Genomic DNA, 19,906 nt, shown 5'->3' on the forward strand with positions numbered 1-19,906 from the left:
GCAAGGTGTGATGTGGCAGCTCCCTCCGATGGGAAAAGGAGGGTTTGCACTTTACATCGGTAAATACTTTAAAAATAATTATTATTTTCATGTAGCAGCAGTGGCTTTGTCACATGCTTGAGCCAGGCAGGAGGGAAGGCTACAGGAACATCATCTCATGGTTCAGGCCTATTACACCACAAAAAGAAACACCTGCAGAACACCCTGCCAAAATCAATTCTCACCTCCTCACCCTTCTACTCCAGCACTCAAACTCAACCAAAGCAAGGTACTTCTAGAGAGAGAAGTTTATTTATAGACATTACATACATTCAACACAACAATCAGCAAAACCAGAAAAACCCACGTTAGCTCATTCTGCTTTATTATTCACCCTTCCATTCTGTGCTAAATAATTAAATTGCGGCTGTGAAGTTGGATCACATCAGAGGCAGCTATGGCAGGAGTCAAGCCACAGAGCTGATAGTGTGAATATATGAACTAACAAGATACCAGACAGCTTTAAACTTTATTACTGAAGCTTTTTGTTTTTCATTCATAGGTCAGTTCTTGCAAGATTATCTTCAGCAGCCTCCTTGTGCAGGCTTAGGCCAAACCTGAAAGGGAAGGAGTTAATTTCAGTGAGATTTGGACCCCTGAATAGAAGGGTAAGGAGGTATTTCAGTCAATTTTGGGTCCCTGAATGGAAGGTGTTTTCCCTGCCACAGGACAGATTTGTCAGGGTGTTCCCCCTTCCCTCATGCATTTGCTGGGATATGCTGAGCTGCAGTCATGAGCACTGGTGATGATGTCTTGCATGCAATTTTTTTTTTTTTTCCATGCCTCTTTTGCACAGCTGCCTCCTCCCTCCCAGGACAGGATGGTTTTGTTATCCTTAGAGCTCTGCTAATGCCCCAAATGTGCTGCTGCCACTTTTCCAGTCACCTTCAGGCCATGCACCAGCACAAAGCATCAGGAATTCCCCCCCTCTCCACCCCACAGGACCCAAACACAAAGCCCAACAGAACAGCAGCTGCTTTACCTGACTTCAGAGCACCTTCATGACTCCCCAGCTGCATCAAAGCCCCAGGACATCATTCCCACAATAATTTTACTGATTATCCCATTTAAGAGCTGCCTGCCAGCACTGTGTACTTACCATTGGAAATCCTGCACTGCTTGAGCACCTCACTGAAGCCCTCACACAGCTTGAGGTCGGTCTGCCTCTGGGCACACTCCAGGAATTGTTTCATCTCATACTGGCAAGGGCCTTGCTGCTGCTGGGCAGCCTGAGCACCCTGGGGCTCCTGAAACACCAAATGGCTCTGTAAAGACCCTTCCAACAAAGCCAAAGCACCCCCAACACTGCTTGCTGAGGGTTCTTCCCTGCATTTCAGTCAAAACCTTCATTTTTTTAAATGAAAAACAAGTGAAGGGCTAAAGTACAAAACAATTTTCCAGCAGAGAATTATCACTTTCAGAGTAGTTTTTTAAATTACAAATACTTGAGTGGTTTTGATACATTCAAGTAACTCTGGATGGCACCTGAGCAAAGGTCTCCCCAACATCAGACCTGGAACATGGAATCAGAGGAATACAGTAGAAAATAACACCAACACCTTGCCACACATCCCTCCTGCATCCCTATGAACTCTTTTTAAGATGACTCATGGCGAGTTACCTTGGAGATTCAGTCTGTAGTTATACTCTCTATATAGTTATATATATATATATATATATAGATTAAATAAAGACTGTAAGCACCCCAGCTGTGACTCATGTGGTGTTTAAGGCTCCAGTAACTCCCTCAGCATGGAGCTGAGCTGCCATCAGTCAGTGTCCAGCCGTGCTTCCCCTCACCTGGTAAGTGACATCAGGCCTGGCAGCTTCAGAGCTGCCCCCTCCACTGAATCCTCCGGTGATGGCGTGGCCAATGGTGTGTCCCACGGCCGAGCCCACGGCCACCCCGGCAGCAGTCGTGGCCATCTGGGCCATCAGCCCCGGCTGCTTCGGGGCCGGGGACGCCACGGCCGAAGGCGGAGCCGCTGCGGGGACAGAGGCCCGAGGAGCCGGTGCTGGAGACGCGACTCTCCTCGGGGGTGCCCGGCTGCAGGGACACAAGGAGAAACATCACTTCACCATCATCATCATCTCAAACCATGCCGGGCAGAGGCCACACGGCTGCAGGGTTCCTCCTGTGAGGCACGGAATGTCCCGAGCTGGAAGGGACACACAGTGCCACAGAGCGTGCTAGACAGGAGGCCCCAAGGATCACGCTGGGATTACACACACCGCTGTTACACACTGAAAGAGTAAACTCGGTGTTCTGGTGAGCGTCTTATGCAAGACAGGGTCAGAATTACAGGCTTTTTTCTGCTCACACAGCTGTTTTGGGGAAAAATACAATCTGCCCCAAAAGCGGCTGATCACCACGATGCTGGTGTCCTGTCCCTGCCGGTCGAGCAGACCCATTTCCATCCCCCAAATCGCCCAACCCCGCTCCGCTACCCACAGCCAGCCCAACTCAAACCAGCCGGGCGCTGCCACCACCCCGGTGCGTCACCCGCCCGCACAATGGCGGCCAGGCCACTGCGGCCTGCACGGGGGAGAGGGGAGAAAGAGAGGGGGCCCCGGCCGCCCTCACCTAGCGGGGGGCGGCACGCGGGACGTGCGGCTGCGGTTGCCCCTGGGCATGGCGGCGGGGAGCGGAGCGAGGCGGAGGAAGCCCCGAGCGGCGCGGAGGGAAGCGGAGGAAGCCCCGAGCGGCACGGCCTGGTCTGATACCGGCACGCCGCCTCTGAAGGTCACCGCGGGCTGCGTCACTTCCGGGACGGCGCGCACGGGGCGGGGCTGAGCGGAGACCACGCCCCCTCCTCCGCCTGAGGCGCCGCGCGGGAGCGGCCGCGATGGCGGCGGTGGCAGTAAATAAATAAACATCTAAAGTGCGGTTAAACCCGTGCTCCGGGGACTGTTGGTCATAATAAACGCTTAAATAGCGATAGAACTGCGTCTGTCCGATCTTCAGCCGCAATAAGCAGCTGAATTTTGATAAATATGTGCGTGCAGGAACCTCCGTCATAATAAACACATCGCGTAAACCCGCCTTTGTAGGATCCTCGGTCATAATAAACATCTAAATAGTGTTAAACCCTCGTCTTTGTGGGACCTCCAGCCATAATAAGCACCTAAATAGCGATAAATCTGCTATTGTAGGATCCTGAGCCACAATAAACTCCTAAATTTCTCAGGGACAGTCAGTCACAATAATAAACTCCTAAATCTGTGAGGGACAGTCGGTCACAATAATAAACACCTGAATCTGTGAGGGACAGTCGGTCACAATAAACACCTAAATCTGTGAGGGACAGTTGGCCACAATAATAAACTCCTAAATCTGTGAGGGACAGTCGGTCACAAGAAACACCTAAAGCACAATAAACCTGCACCCCTGGCATCTTCAGGCACCATAAACACCTAAATCGCCATGGAAAGTGTTCCAGCCTTCAGGGAATCGTTCTCTGAGGAAAAGGAGCCTCAAAAACCTCTCAGAATTCAGCCCTTTGGTAGAGTTACAGATTTTATTTTATTTCTATGGATTCATGGGTTTCTCTGGAGCAAAGAGGAGATCCCATCAATCCATAGAAACATCTCCAAGAGGTGCCAGAGGATGATCCTGGATTCTTTTTGGTGATGCCCAGCAACAGGACAAGGAGTAATAAACTAAAACACAACAAGTTTCACCTCAACACAAGAAAGAATTTCTTTATGTTGGGGTGGCAGAGCTGTGAACCTGCAGTGTCCCTCTCTGGAGACATTCCTGCCCCACCTGGATTTGGTCCAGGTGACCCTGCCTTGGATGATCTCCAGAAGTCCCTTCCAACCCCAACCATTCTGTGACTATGGGATTTTCACCCCAAAAAAAAAGCCAGGATCCCTCCTGTCCCCTCATCCCTACTCAGGGGCTGAGTCTCCTTGCTTTAGAGACACTGTCTACTCAGAGAAATGAATTTTTAAATGAATTTATTAGCTATTGTATTAATGAAGCTGTTTCTACACCCAGCAGCAATGATAAGGGATACCACTGTCAACAGTTATGATAATTCATGTTAAAAAATTGCTTGTTGGCAATTTCTTCACTTAAAAAGGAGGCGAAAGACCAGATATTTCAACATCTTTTACATCAGGGGATGTAACTGTTGCCTGATGAAAGAAGAGCTAACATTGTGAGTTTATAGAGCAGGAGTACAGCTCAGAAAAGCAGTTGCTGACGAGAGAATTATCAGGAGATAAATATAAATGATAAACCATGCTCAGAACAGGGACATCTGCAGAAGCTCAGACCACTAGTGTTGCTGCAGGACAGCTTCTTCTCCCTGGCTCTTGGCCTCTCTCCATCTCTGAGAGCAATAATTGAGCAATAATTTTGCTTTTCTAGAGTTCAAGCAACTCGTTTCTTAATGAGTGGTTTTCTCAATGCTTTTTAATTAATAGTTTTCAATTTTCACTCTTTTTTTCTTTGCTGGCAGGGCGATTCTTGACGCTTGAAGTCATTTTGTGACCGCGTCCCTCTTGGATTTGTTTTGTTTTGCAGAACAATGAGGGCAGGATGGCACTGCAGGCAGGATGAATGCTGCCATTGTGCTTTGTCCTGCTGCTTTCCTTGGGAAAACTCCAGAGCTCCCTTTTGTACCGGCTCACCCTCGCATCTGCTAATGCCCACAGCTCACAAGGATTTGGGGAAGGACACAAGAACCAGTAGCTGATGGCCATCCCCAAAAAAATCCGCAATAATGGTGGTTGTGGTGATGTTCACAGCAAGCAAATATTGGTTTATTTCAGCTGTTTTGATGTGGGTTCACCACAGGGATTAAGTGGTTCTTTAACCACCAGTCAGGTGCTGATGCTTCTTTTGATAGAAAGGTGTGAAAGAAACAAGATCCAGCCTTGATTTTGGGTTGTGTCCATCTGATTGTGACCCAGTGTGGCAGAATGGGATCCCAGATCTGGGAAATAAGTGATGAAATCCCATTGCACAAGCACAAGGCTGAGCGAGCTCTGGGGGAACCATCAGCAGCTGCTCCCGAGCCAAGTGGAACACGAGGCTGTGGTGTGAAAATCAAACTTTTAATAGATTTCTTCTATTGTTTGTCCAAATGACACATCCCAGACAAGCTCGTGGTGAGTTTGGGAGTGCAGCAGGCCCTCTGCACACCAGATGGGCTCTGGGCAGGGTGTGGGAGTTTGGTGCGTTCTGCCCAAAATCACGGAAAAACCTCTGGAGAACGGGGCTGAGGCTCACATCACCTGAGCTCCATGAAGTGACACATCATCCCTGAGGGTCAGCTCAGCCAGGGAGACTTTTCTCGCATTTTTGGGAATTGCCCGGTCTCCTCGTGTCCCAGACTGGAGGGAAAAAACGTGAGGAAAAGCCCATTTTACTTTTGGAAATGCCCATTTTCCTTTTGGAAAGCCCAATTTTCTGCTGAAAAGCCCATTTTCCTGCTGGAAATGCCCATTTTCCTGCTACAAAATCCCATTTTCCTTTTGGAAAATCTAATTTTCCTGCTGGAAAAGCCCGGTTTTCTCTCTGGATTCCGGCGGGGCGGGGGCGGCGGTGTGAGGGGACTCTGCCGGGCTCGCGGCGGCCGCCAGGGGACGCTATGCCAGGCCCCCCCCCCCCACCCCCGCTCAGGCCTGACGTGACGTCGTCGCGAGGCGCCACGTCTGGCGCGAGCGGCGAGGGGCGTGGCCAGCGAGGGGGGAAAGGGGAGGGGGTTGTGGCGCGCCCGCCCGGCCGGCCAATGAGGAGCGCGCGCGCGTGCGCGGCCGGCCAATGAGGAGCGCGCGCGTGCGCGGGGCGGGGCCGCGCCGGGCGCGCGTCGCGGGCTGAGGCGGAGGGACGGGGCCAAGATGGCGGCGCCCGTCCTGCTGCGGGTGTCGGTGCCGCGCTGGGAGCGGGTGGCGCGGTCCGCCGTGTGCGCCGCCGGCATCCTGCTGTCCCTGTACGCCTGCCACCTGGAGCGCGAGAAGGGCCGCGACAGCCACTACCAGGCCCTGTGCGACCTCAGCGAGCGGGTGCGCTGCTCCGCCGCCATCACCTCCAGGTGAGGCGCGGGTGGGACCCGCCTGCCGCCCCCGCGGGGGGAAGGGGCTGAGGGCTGCGGGAGCGCTGGGGAAGGGTCCCGGAGCGCTGCCTCCCATGCCTCGGGGCGTGCTGGGGGCCGGGCCGGTGCTCGGAGGGGCTGCGGGGCGGGCGGGGGCACGGAGGGGCCGGGGCTGCCGGGGACGGGGCAGCGCTCCCGGTGTGGGGCAGTCCCGGGGCTGGAGGGCCCCTGTGGGAACGGGTATTTTCGGGATCGCTACGGCTGCAGGGTGAGGCACCCGCAATTGCTGTGTTGTAATCAGTGGCAATTAGGTGGAGTGACAGGCGTTTCAGTGGTAAAAGCTGGGCAGAGTGGAGTGCTGTGTCTGTGAGCCGTGGTTAAGGACAACATAAACAAGTGCGGTTGCGGGTGGTTCGCTTTGTTAGCTTTAATTGCAGTATCTGTTTTGCGTTCTCATTGGGACGAACCCTGGCAGCACAGGAGATGCTTTGGTGATCCAGAGGAAGTGCTTCATTCAAAGGAGGCTTGGATGCCTCTGCAGCACAAGCCCAGTCCAAATCCTGACTTATTTTGCAGATGTCCAGCCAGTTCAGCAGTTGTTTTCTAAAGGCCAAGAGCTCTTATTTCTGTTAGGAGAGTCATTGTATGAATCTGGTTCTTAAGCAAATCTATGTATTAAATCCTTCCTCTTTGTTTTAATGAGAATTTTGTTACTATTGTGTTAGTGCCTTCAGCTGAATGAATACTTGAGATTTCCTTTTTCCCCTCTCAGTGTAACCTGTGCAAAAGCTGTCACAGCTTTTACAGACGTACTTGCTGTATCATCATAACAAGCCAGTTTGATGGAGTATTCTCATCCTCTATCAAGCTGGGAGCTGTGAAATTTTTGAGGCAAAACATCCAGGAAGCTCTTTTTCCTAAATCCTCTTCTGTGGTGACAGAAGTGAGATTGTGTGACAGAGATCTGTATCTCTGGCCACCTGATGTTGTGGTTGAGTGAAGGCTTTAACTCTGCTTTTCTGTCTGCCTCAGGTCATCTTTAGTTTGTGAAGGTGCTTGTTCATATCTCTGCTTGGAAAGTGACCTGAAATGAGAAGTTTGGCTCTAACTAGGGAGAAAGCTTCAATAAACTCACCAGATAAATTCAAATAATATAGATTAAATTATGCTCAGGCTACTGAAATTAAAGCACGTGACTCTCATCAGGCATTTAACTTTGATCACAGATATAGGGTAAAAAGAGAATAACAGAAATTCAAGGATTAAGTAACAGATGAAGGGGTAAAAAGACAATAACAGAGACTGAAGCCTGTTCTTGTACAGACTTGGTCCTCCAACAGCTTTTTGTGCTGCTGTTGTGACAGGGGATTGCATGTCACAATTTTGATGCGTGTTTACTGAACACTTGGGAGAAGGAAATTACCTAAAGATATAATTGGAATTATTTCTAATTATGGAACCGAGCTCGGTAATTACAGCGTTCATTAGCAATGCTGCAGCTGACACATTGAGTAAGACCTGGGAATCCTTGGCTGGAGGAATTCTGGATGATAATGTGAGGAGTTGGGGATAAAATGCTCTCAGATCTCCCAGCAGTTGCTAGGAGAACCATGCCTGGAGTGAAGCACTGCAAATGCCAGGAGAGCTCGTGATCGTGTGAGCAGGTGGTAAAAGGAGTTTGTGCAAAAGGAACGTGCAAGTTCTGCTCACTCCAACCATATTTGGAGAAGAATTTGCTTTCCAGGCTGTGCAGGGCACAGAGGGGGAGTTCGGCTTTAACAGTAATGCAGGAGGGCAAGGCATTGAAGTTGCAAAGAAATTAATCTTATTTTCCATGTGGCCACAGCTCCCCATCCACTGTTCTCTGTCACTTTCTCCAGCTGAGTGTTCCTTGTTCCCACATCACCAAAGTTTCTCAGGAACTTCATTTCTAAAAGGAGCTTTTAAGCACATTTTAGATTTCACTGGGGTTGTAAAGTTTCAAATTTGTGTTCCAGCTTTTTCTCAGGTAATTCAGATTTAACTTCCATATTTCTTTTCTCATTGAGCTGTTTCACTGACAGTCAGAAATTAATTGATTAGCTAATGATTAGGGTTAACTCTGCAGAGTTAACTGGGTGAGAAACTTCTGCTCCTACTTTGGCTTTTAGGTGGTTCCTTGGGTTATGTGACTTTTTATTTAAGCTGGATTTGCTGATGGAATTTGGAATGTTACAATCTTCACATCTTGAGTTTTGACTCCAAGAGTGGGCTGAACTTTAAAAAGCACTCAATGCTGTTAGGATTCATTTTAAATGCATAGAATAATTAGAATTAGTTTATTCCTTCCTGAGCTGACTTTCTGGTATTTTGGGCGGAGTTTTCCTCACCAGCTGTTGGTATTTCCAAGTCTTGCTTTTAAGCCAGATCTGGCATTGGCACAAGAGCAAGAACAGAAATGTAAAGACTGCCAGCATGCAGAGGGAGGAGCACACAAAATCTCCTATCAGAGCCTGACTCATGCAGAAGGTTATGTTGGAGAGATCCCTGCCCAGTATCCCTTACCCAAAACATGAATGGTCAGCATATTTCAAATTTTTATCAAGGGGAAAGTTCATGAAATAGTTTAAAAATAGAATTTGCTAAGGAGTGGCTGATAATGGCAGGTATTAGGGCAATACCTCCCTAATTGCTGTATTTACTTTAAATTAATTGCTGTCTGATAGTTGAGAATTATTAAGGGTCAAAAATGGCTTCATTTACAAACTGACTGTTTTATAAACTGGCTAATAGTTTTCCACTGAAAAATATTTTTGGTCTTGCTGTATTTTCACAGTGGGAATTAAAGTAATAAAACACATTTCAAGTCCTGCAGGTCATGCTACAGCTTGAAATAAAATGTGACCTTTAAGTGGTAATGCAGAGACTCAGAGCCTTTGGCTTTGCTCTTTTCCATACCCTGAGAGATTTTGGGATCTGCTAATACATGTTTCCTTTCTGTCTTGATGAATTGGAGGATAAAAGAGTGGTTTTAAATGACTTTAGCAGCCTGGCATGCATTAATGAACGCTGTAAGAGCCTCAAGACAGCAGCACAAACGAGCAAAGGGCACATGTGTATCTTTAGCAATATTTGCAGCTGCGTCACTGAAGGGCTTTGGCAATAGTCAATATTGATCTTTGCCTGGTTGCTGAAGGAGTTCTAGAGTCAAAATAGCATTTGGAGAATCTGGATGTCATTGGGATTTTAGGAATTCCCTGTTCTGTTCATGGGCAGAGTTTTGGATTGGTGTCTTGTGTTTGAGGCACTTTGAAAAGTGTGATGTGACAGGATGGTTTGGGTTGGAAGGGACCTTCAAGGTCATCCTGTCCCAGCCCCTGCCATGGGTGGGGACACTTCCCTCTATAAAAGTTTCACATCCACCTTGTGTTTTCTGTGGATGCACCAAAATATTCACCTGGTAGCTCCTGAAAATGCCTGTTAAACGTGGGGTGTGTTGTGGGCAGCTCTGAAAGGGTGGCCTGTGACAGGTGTACTGTTATTGTATGGTTCTGCCACATTCATAAATCACTTTAAACACTGAATTTACACCCTGTGTTCTGTTTGGTTGCTTGTCCTGCTGTAGAGCTGTTCCTCTGCAGAGTGGGTGTGAATTGCAGGTAAAGAACTGCCCCGTGCTGGTTTCTCAGCAGAGCACACCTTGCTAGAACTGCTCTGGTGCATCTTTACAGGGATCAAAGTGACAAGAACAACCCCATTGTCCAAGGAAATGAGGCATGGAGAAAAATTCCCAGACCTCCCTAAGCTGATGTTTAAACAGGTTCTGTTGTGTTGTCTGTCAAGTTTGCTTAATTCCAAGTAAAGAACATTATGTGGCAGTTATTCATGTTTATAGTAATAAATTCCTGATATCCCAGGAGCTCTTTTCCTTGCTGCCCCTGCAAGCAGATATCCAGAAATGTTTGAGGTTTTCAGCTGCAAGTGTTAGTGACTGGTGTAAGGTGTTAGGAGACGAAAAAGGGATTCTGGATTTAGTGAGTTGGCTGTCTGAGGGAAGCTTGGAAAATCTCTGGTTTGGAATTGGGCAGGGAGAAATTGGAGGAGCCAAATTGGTGCCACAGGGGAGGGGAGGGAAAGCCAGAGTCACTCCTGTGCTGAAGGGAAGCCCTGCCCTGGAGCCAAGGTCCTGTGTCCCTTGTCCCCAGCTGGGCTGGCACTGCGGGCAGGGCACAGGGGAGCAGAGGGTGTGAGCTGGGAGCATCCAGAGCTGATCCCATGGGCTGGACAGGGGACGGTGCAGGAATGCTGGTAGAAACCAGCCTGGAGTCTTAAAGTTGCTCTTAAAGCTGCAGAAGCTGAAAACTCAAATATTTTGGGTTTTTTTTTTCCATCTTTCTAGTAGAAAATTGATGTTTAATACTGATACAACACCTATTGACTGAGGCACATCTTTTATAAAACACAGCAGTGCCCCTGCTGTGGTAAGATTTTCTTTTCCATCCTTACAGTGCTCACACAAACATGTTAATTTTTGCTTTTCATAAATATGTAATTTCCAGCTTCACTGGAATTTGTAATAGGGTTAGGAATTATTCTGCCTCATGCACAGTAAATTTAACAAAGTGCTTATAATTCAGACTTGGGCTTCATTTATGGTAGCTTAATAGAAAAGATTATTAAGGAAGGAATCAGTGCTGTTGCCCTGTATCTTGAATAGCCAGTGCTTCTGTAAAGGCTGCTATAAAATAATTATCCACTGTCTGCTTAATATTTTGCTGATCTAGACCCTGAGAGTTTTTACAGACTATCTGAAGTAGAGCTGGAGGATATATAGAAGAAAACCTCATTTGGTTATGCTAAATGCTGCTAATAGATTTAAACATGAAATTAAGTGTATCAACGTTTTTGAGCACTCCTGGCAAGTTTACAAATGGGAATTTTTAATCTTCTTTTTTGTGGCTTCTAATTGAAGGCTTTTACTTAATTTATTAAGGCTGTTAAGAGTGGCCTCGAAGCCATGAATTAGATTTAATCCAAAATCCTCTGGTGAAGCTGGAAAGAAGTTGCAACCAAAGTTTCTTAACAGATCCTTTGACCTTTCTATGAGCTTTTCACTGAGGGCAGGGGGTGAGCTCTGCTCCTCTCTGAGAACTTTCATTCTGGACCAGAAATGATCTCAGAAACCCAGTGGTGCTCAAGGAAATGTGCACATCACTTATCAAGTGTAGGCTTTTTTTGTTATTTGTTTTTGATAAAATTAGATTTATTGTTTCCTCTAGGTTACAAAGTGGTAAGGGGTGCTTGCTGTTGATAACAAAATAATGCTCATGGGGTGAGAAATAATCCTGAAATGAGAGGAAGTAACTACTGCTTAAGTAACTACTACTACTACCCAAAAACCACCCAAATTTGAGTTCTTTCCTTGCAGTTTGAGCACAGAATCTTGGTTATTGTTTGCACTTTTGCACCAAACCCAACAACTGAGAGAGAATTGTGTTGGCGAAGCTGCTGCTGCACAAATGCAGAGATCTGGGATCAGAGAAGCCTTTGAATAATCTGGTCCCCTGAGGGATTTGATTGCATTTCCAAGCACTCCTTGGGGACACTGGAATGAGACCTGGAATTGTCCTTTTTCCAAGGCATGCTGTACCTGTGCTGAGCCAGTGTGGTTCTTTCCATGTTAAACTGGAAATCCAGGGCTTGGTTCCGTTCTGGGCATAAAACCCAGGGGGGTTTCCAGGTGAAATCCAGGGGATGTGGTTCTGCTCATCACCAGGGGTGGTGGTTGAGGTCAGAAATGCTCAGAAAACATCTGGGACACCCGGGAAGGCCTCAGGGGAGGCTGCCAAGTGTTGGTGCAGGTGAAACCCCAGTTCAGAAGTTTCAGCTGATCCTTAAGTGTAGCCATGACATTTTATGGAAAAGCCTTTCCTTAGGATTTTTCCTCCTGAGAAGCTGAGAGGCCTCAGGAACAACATGTAACCAATGGTTATCTGCTGCTGTGGAATGCAACAGGTGGGGCTGGGGTTGGTCTCATGTGGTTGTTTCTAACTAATGGCCAATCACAGCCCAGCTGGCTCGGACTCTGTCTGGGACACAAAGATTTGTTATCATTCCTTGCTATTCTATCCTTAGCCAGCCTTCTGATGAAATCCTTTCTTCTATTCTTTCAGTATAGTTTTAATGTAATATACATCATAAAATAATAAATCAACCTTCTGAAACATGGAGTCAGATCCTCGTCTCTTCCCTCATCCTCAGAACCCTGTGCACATGATCAGGCTTAAGGACAGTGGAGGCCAAGGAAGGATAACAAGGAGGATCATTCTTGGGAATTGTCTTTGAGAAAACTGCTCAAAACATCTGCAGGCAACTGTCAGAGCCGGGGCTTGGCTACAGAAACACTCCAGCATTTCCTACAGGGGCTGCAGGGGACACGGATCCAACTCCTGGCTAAACAAACACTTTCTGCTTGGTTTGTTTGACTTGGTGGGTTTGGCAGGTTTGGAATTCTGCTGCTTTTGGAGCCAGTGCTGACAGCTCAGAACTTGTAACTTGTTAAACTGGAAGGTTGTTTGCTTGTCCTCTAAAATGTTGGAGATGCTGGTGGACTAAATGAGGTTCTTGTGTTCCCTTTTAGCATTTTTTCTGCTAAATTATGCTAAAATGTTTCAAGTGTGTCCTGTTTTGGACACAGAGGATGTTCACAATTGTGCAAAAGAGATTGAAATGATTTTAGTGATGTAAAAGTGTAAGATTTTATTGGAGGTACATCACTTGTTGAGCACAGTGACCTCAGTTCTTTTTGTCTTCCTGTTAAGAAGTAACAATTGCACACAAATACTGCTTCAAACTCCTGAAAATGCAACATTGCTGAGCTTTGTGAAGTACCTCAAACCAAAAGGGGCATTGTTTAGAGGGTGGGTAATAACTTTCAAAACCTCCTTTTGATAAAAGAGGACTGAAAAATCACTGCAGTGTTCAATTGTAGATGTTGGGAAAAGAGATGAATCACTTCATTTTCAATTTCTTGAATCACTTTTTAACATTTTAAAGAACATTCAGAGTGGTACATGCAGATAGGGAGGGGGAACTGAGTTTACAAAGATGTCTTAAAGGTTTGTTCCTTGTAATTAGCTCAGATTGCTTTAGATTTTTAATGGCAGTGAAACTCGGGCGTGGTGAGAGTGGGTTTGGCCCCTGTGTGTGTCAGAGTGCTCTGAGTCACCTGGGGTGACAGTGACCTGGATCTCAGCACGGAGCTCCTGCTCCTCAGGGATGGAGCCACCAGGCAGAACCAGGAAGAGCCTGCAGAAATCAGGCTCTGCTTTTATCTTGCTCTGCAAGCAGCTCTGTACTCCTGCAGGTCATTTTGTTTACATTCTGTATTTAAAAAAAATAAATAATGCAAATGATAACACTTCTTCTAAGTTAGGTTTTTTTGTAAAATGCAGGTTACATGAAATAGTTCTGAGTTTATTTTTTTGCAGCTTATCTTGCTATTAGGACTTCTTGCTATTTGTTTGCCATATTTTTTTAGACTTTGAAGTTTTCATCAGTCAGGCAATTCACACCTGAGTCTGGTGAGAAAATGAACACTCTCTACTCAGTTATTATCCTTCTTCCATTTGCTGGCAGAAGTTCCTGGTTCATTGTGAGTTTTACAACCTTAATAAAATTAGGGGACAATTTAGGCTTTTCAGCAGGGAAATGAGATGGGAATGGGAGTGTACAAAGTAAATCTATAAAGTCTAAATACTTTGCTTTTCATTTGATGCAGAACACTTGCTCCCACTCCAAACCTTATAAGGCTGGGAAAAGTGTTCTGTGCTGCTGAGCTGGCTCCAAGTGTGTGGAATAAGATTTGAGATTAGACCTGAACTCCATGGGCTGAAATTTAATACTTGATGTCCTCAAAGCTGCTACAAGGCCAACGAGACACTTAATGAACTCCTGCATGTGGAAAAAGCTTTCCCTGTGCTCTGACCTTGCAGCTCTGCACAGATCCCTCCAGGACTCTGACTCCTGGGAAGGGCTGGAACTCATCATCCTTCCACTGGCAACATTGGACTATTCTCCTGCAGAACAGCTGCAGGGGCAGGTTCTCTCAAATGCCATTTCTGATATTTTAAGCTGGAGTTTGCTCTCAGACAGATCACAGGATGTGAGAGCACATTCAGCATCCTGCACTTGGTTGGAGTTGGGCTGATGCTGAGCCTTTGCCCACTTTGGGTTGTGCAAGAAAACCTGAGTGTGTTCAAATCATTTTAATGTCACCCTGACATGAATTCTCAACAATAAACTGAAGTTGGGGATGGCAGGCTGAAGCATCTATAAATGTAATAATACAGAAAAATAAACTATTCAATGTAGAAAGTAGAAGTTTTATATACAACTATGTAGTTTTAGTAGTGTATACTACTAAAGTATATATACTAAAGTAGTTTTATATACTACTATGATAATTTCTTTAATGTATTTGTGTGGCTCTTTAATACAGCCTTTGGAATTTGGACAACACAAGACAATTGTTACATGTGCTGTGACCATCAGGAAGGCTAAAAAATTAACAGTTCTCACTTAAAATCCAGATAACCTTTGAGGTGTGGAAGGAAATCTCACCATAACTGAGATTCTTTGTAATTCTTTGTAACTTCCATAGCCCCAGAGTTGCCCTGGCGTGAGAGCAGAGGGCCAGGCAGTTCTGCTCTGCTTTTCCTGGCAGCTCTGGGATGCTGAGGCTCTGTCCCCTCATTGTCTGTGCTGCCTTGAAGCTTAAGATTGGCACAAAAGTTCCACTTTTAAAAGATTTGTAACCAAACTAGCTGAAAGTATGTTTAATTTTTGACTGTTTGTACAGCAAATCTGCTTTCTAAGAATTGGGACCTGCTGGGTTTCTTGGGGAGAAGAGCACAAGAGTATTAATAGTAAATTCAGAATTAGTCTGCAATTAAAATGATGGGTTTTGCACAGATGGCTGTGAGACTAGAAAGTGTTTTGGAGATGATATGAAATTATCCTCATTGTGGTGCCTCTTTCTGTGAGAAAACTGCTTGTGATGTGGTGATGGCAGGTCCCAGGTGAGTGACATCAGCACCATTCCTGCCATGTGCAGGGACAAACCTGAGCTGTGTCCTGGTTCAGCAGGGCCATCGCCTCTAGGGCAGGAAACTTCCTGAAAATTGCACTTTCCTTGGAGTTTCCTGCTGCTGCAGGATGAGGATTGGCACTTTGTTACCTTGCTCGGTTAAGCTGCTAATGTGAAGCAAACCTTACATTTGTTGGCTTGGCTTGATGCTCCAAAAATCTGCTGGCAGATATCCCAGTGTGCTCTTGTGAGTTAAATTACCTTGGAGTAACAAAATAACTTCATATTTTCAAGTGACACTAATAAATAGGGTTCTCACTTTGCTTTTACAAATAATGGCATGATCTGCCTTAGGGCATGGAATTAATGGTTTCTGGCACAAACACAATTGCTAATTTAATCTTTCCTCCTCCTTTTGCAGCAGCAGTTTTGTAGGGCTTGTGCTGCTTTCTGCCTTATCACTGGGAAGTTGAAAGTCACTTTGTAGGGATTTCAGGTGTTGGTTCAAAGTGTCACACTGTGCAAGAGCTGGGGATCTTGTGATGGTGCCACGCTCAGCTCGTGTGCTTGACAGATTTGGGTTCCTCCTGAGCTGTTTGAGGAGCAGCTGAGCCACAGATTTATGTCCTGATTCTTCTCCTGCTCTGATGCAGACAAAGTGAGTGGAACAAATCCTTGCCTCAGCTTTGTAGTGACCTTGTGTCCAGGTGACTGTGGTGCAGAGAGCTGCTAAAGCTGTCATTGGGGGAAGGAAATGTTTCTGTGACAAAACAGCTCCAAACTCCAGCCCTGGGAAGCAGAGCTGGTGTTCAGTGCAGTTCCCTCAGCAGTTCCTGGTGTGTCAAACAACTTTAATCAGCAAGTGTGGGATAAAGCTGTGCCCAGTGCTCCCCCTGTTGCTGCTTGGTTTTCCAGGAGAACACCACATAAATCATGTCAGAATTTGTGTCCTTTTCTTTCCCCAAGAGCCCTGAACTGGAAATGCTGCTGGAAAGCAGGAGGTGGGCAAATAAGATTGTTGCCTTCTTGTGAAGGCCGCGGTGACCTGGTATCGGAGTCCAGCACGGCGATCTCCTCCTTGGGATCCCTCGGGGCCAATAACGGACGCTGACACCAATGTGGTGGACGGTTAAAGGCCTTTATTGAGGGGTCTCGAGGGTATTTATGGACTAAGGGGCTTCTCTACGTCAGACAGGGCTTTGGCTATACTTTCTAGGGTTAGTATGGAGTGGAAAGTTACTGGCATCCATAGGTTAGGGGGGCTACACATCTGGCTACATTCCAAGTGTGATCCTTATCTATGGGGAGGGGGGCAGAAGGAGTCCTGTACTTTTCCGTCACAGCCCGAAATCTTCCGAACGCCTGTCCCTATGCCTACCACATAAGAGTTAATTAGTTTCCCTGTTTTACAGATGGGGTCGAGGATTCGGTCTCTTGGGTTCCATCTTTGGAAAGGACAGTGCAATAAATCAGTCCAACAGTGTTTTTGGCCTGGTGTTTTATATACTACAAATGCTACTTGGTAAGTATTCATTCACTTCAGAGCCTCAAAGCAGGGCTGTGGGGATGGAGGAGGAGAGCAATATCCATTGCACAATCTGCAGGAAACCAGATAAATGCTTCTGATTTTTCTATCTCGGGGTTTTTTTAGCAGCACTCTAATGATACATCTGTCCAAAGGGCTTAAAACCCAACTGATAACAAGAGTAATTGCATTTTCTCCTGATATGCTATTAATAATCTAAGTGTGAAGACAGTTTCTGTGCTGGTATTTTCACTCCAGTATATTTGGCATTGGATTGCATGGTGGAAAAGAGGGAATAAAAATGAAATGGGCAAGTTTTGGAGGAGTAATGGAGAGAGCAGGCAAAAAAGTGCATGAAATATAATTTTATATATTTCTTGGTAACTCTATGGTTTGCTACAAAGCTGTTAATCCTGACAGAAATAACCTGACCACGAATTTCCCTATAACTCAGGAATATGAGGATGGTTAATCCTACACACACTCCTTATCACAGGGCTGTCAGGCAGAGCTTTAGATATTCCTCTCCAAATACCCAGGTGGTGTTTTAACCAGAATTTCGTGGAACTGTTGCTGAGTGGCTGAGCTTGAATTCAGTTTTGCCCTGTGTGGAGAGGGGTGAGTAACTGTGTCTCTCTTGTTGCAGGTATGACAGCAAGTGCAGTAGCAGCTCTAATCCTCATGACATCCTCCATAGTGTCTGTAGTAGGGTCCCTGTACTTGGCATACATTCTGTACTTCGTGCTGAAGGAATTTTGCATTGTCTGCGTGCTCACATATTTGCTGAACTTCATTCTCTTTATCATCAACTACAAACGACTAGTTTATTTGAACGAGGCCTGGAAGAGGCAACTCCAACCCAAACAGGAATAACCCCTGCTGGAACTTTTGACTGACAGTCTGAAGACCCAACTTCCATTAAGTTTATTTTGCAGTAATTTTTTTATTCTCCATATCAGACACTTTTTGCCCCCCCCTCCCCCTTTCCCCCCTCACGAGAATCATAATGGAAATTTTGAATTATAAATTTCAAGGGGCCCCAGATAATTTCTCTGTGCTAATCTTCAGTTTCAATGCGGTTATGAAAGAAAGCTCTATAACAATCAAAGACAAGCTTTAACTTTACTTTGAAGGAGTTTTAGCCACAGCAAAACCTAGACTCTCTCTCTTCCCCCTCCACTTGTGAAGTGGGTAACACTTGCTATAAAATATCCTGTATATAAATTCAGGTATAACAAGATGTGATCATGACATGAAATATTCTAGACTAGCATCACCATATTTAATGTTGCCATGTTTACAATAAGTGTATTTTTTCTTTTTTTTTCTTTTTTTTTTCTTTTTTTTTTTTTAGCTGATGGACTTAGATTTGACTAGGACTTATACTGTAAATAAAATTAGAACTCTTGGTTTCATCCTTGGAGAACTCACTGTCCCATGGGTTTGGTTAGGAGCTGTCAGAGGGTTCAGCTCAGAGTCGACTGACACGATGGAAGAAGTGACCTCTAAAGAACATGGAGTTGCTGCTCTCACTGTTGTGCTTTCACAAGAATGATGCTTGGGGTTGGTTCCATTTTTTTTCTTCTTTTTTTTTTCTTTTTTTTTTTTTCCTTTTTTTTTTTTTTTTGTCTCCAGTAACAAAAATGGAATTAAAGCTGAAACCTGAAGTATGCTGATTAAACGACAACCTCATTAATTTCTGTACAGAACAAAAATAGCTTCATGTGGTCAATGAAAAGCTGATTTGCAGATTGGGGGTTGGATGAAGTGTTCTTTGAGAGGACTCCATTTCCAAGCAGAGCTGTTCCATTTGAAGCTGTGCTCAGCCACCCAGTGTTACTAATGTTTGATGTTCTGTGAATGCTGCAGTATAGAATTGCAATTTGCAGTGGAAACCACTGAGTGAGCAGGATAACCAAGCAGTGCACTGAAAAAGCAGTTCCTTAATTGATCTTGGTCAGGATCTTTGGTTTGTGCTATATTGGGAAATGAACTTTAGGCCTGACACACACACACAGAGAAGATCTCTTGGAAGGGCAACCTGTTTAATGGGATAAGTAAGTCAATGTGCTCCTGAAAATGAAATGTGATATAGTGCTATCATTGCTCTTTCTAAGAACTAATTGGGGGAAAAAAATATTAAACTGCAGATTTAAACAAAGGAACAAAATTGTACACATTGTTTCTGCACTCAGTATTCTAAGGCTGAATGTTAAAAGTGCCTTCTGTCTTCAAATCTTAAACCAAATACTTTGTGTTGAACTTGGCAGGCAGAAGTGTCCTTGCTTTAAAAATGAACAAACAAAATTCCCAGCAAACTTGCTGGGGATAGAAGAGTATTAAGAGATCTGGTTTTAGTTTTTAGACTGAGAAGTGGTAGCAGTATTGTTTTCAGTTTAATTTAAAAGGTTGATGTGATTTGGAAAAGTGAAATATTTGTGTTTCAGACTGTGTGATACCAAAATGTGTGGGTTCAGCTACTTTCTGTAATTGGTGCTGTGCTGCTTTTTGCCCTTGTCAGTTCGAAATATGAACAATTCCAACTGCATACCCATTTATTTAAAGAACTAATTTAACTCATTTTAGCATTTTCATTCTCAAACATGAATGTCAGAGAGACACTTCCATTGTAAGTGATTTTAAACACTAAGGATAAACTTGACTGTGAAACGAGCAGTGTTTCCATAGAGCAAAACAAGGTTGGAGATCAAATTCACAAAATTAATATTTAAATTACTACTGAAATAATTCTGGTTTGCACCAAGGGTAGAGGTGGAAACTGCTTTTCTGTACAGAGTTGTGTGGTGTGAGTAACATCTGTTGCATGTAACACTAAATGACTTGTCCCTCGTCTGACAGTTTTAGCCAACAATCCATTAAATGAGTTTTGTATTGACCAGAGTATAGTTAAAGCTTGTCTTGATGTTTAGTTCTGTCTCTCAAATGCCTTCCACTTTGATATTAAGGGGAATGAATGATGTTGAATTGGTCCCTCAAGGCTTGGCTTTGTTTTCTCCCAAGCCCTGAGGCAGTAGCAGTGTTTCATGTGTTGTATAGATTTTATTTCGATGCATTCCTGTGATCTACACTAAAGGCATCTTCTTTTCATCCAAGGAAGAGGTGAACATGTGCTGCCTGAAAGTTGCTCCTGTCTCAGAGCAAGCAGCCATGGAGACAAGTCTAATCCATGAGTACTTGGTCCAATTCTGGGAAAAAAAAGAGGAGAAAAAG

General features: G+C 45.2%; 2 protein-coding genes across 2 annotated transcripts; one reads left to right on the forward strand and one right to left on the reverse strand.

The window, feature by feature from the left end:
- Window positions 1-269: 269 nt before the first annotated feature.
- On the reverse strand, window positions 270-2,788 carry CHCHD2 (coiled-coil-helix-coiled-coil-helix domain containing 2). The gene is made up of 4 exons (XM_036395215.2): window positions 2,624-2,788; window positions 1,840-2,086; window positions 1,139-1,286; window positions 270-596 (listed from the first exon to the last, which is right to left on the reverse strand). Exons 1-4 carry the CDS (start codon window positions 2,671-2,673, stop codon window positions 586-588), a joined length of 456 nt encoding a protein of 151 aa, XP_036251108.1. The 5' UTR covers window positions 2,674-2,788; the 3' UTR covers window positions 270-585.
- Window positions 2,789-5,889: 3,101 nt separating this feature from the next.
- Window positions 5,890-18,023, forward strand: VKORC1L1 (vitamin K epoxide reductase complex subunit 1 like 1). Its single transcript, XM_036394949.2, has 3 exons — window positions 5,890-6,083; window positions 16,563-16,672; window positions 17,322-18,023. The coding sequence occupies exons 1-3, from the start codon at window positions 5,890-5,892 to the stop codon at window positions 17,546-17,548; spliced, it is 531 nt and encodes a 176-aa protein (XP_036250842.1). The 3' UTR covers window positions 17,549-18,023.
- Window positions 18,024-19,906: the final 1,883 nt, after the last annotated feature.

This window comes from Molothrus ater, chromosome 21, assembly GCF_012460135.2.
Source record: "Molothrus ater isolate BHLD 08-10-18 breed brown headed cowbird chromosome 21, BPBGC_Mater_1.1, whole genome shotgun sequence".
Taxonomy (NCBI): domain Eukaryota; kingdom Metazoa; phylum Chordata; class Aves; order Passeriformes; family Icteridae; genus Molothrus; species Molothrus ater.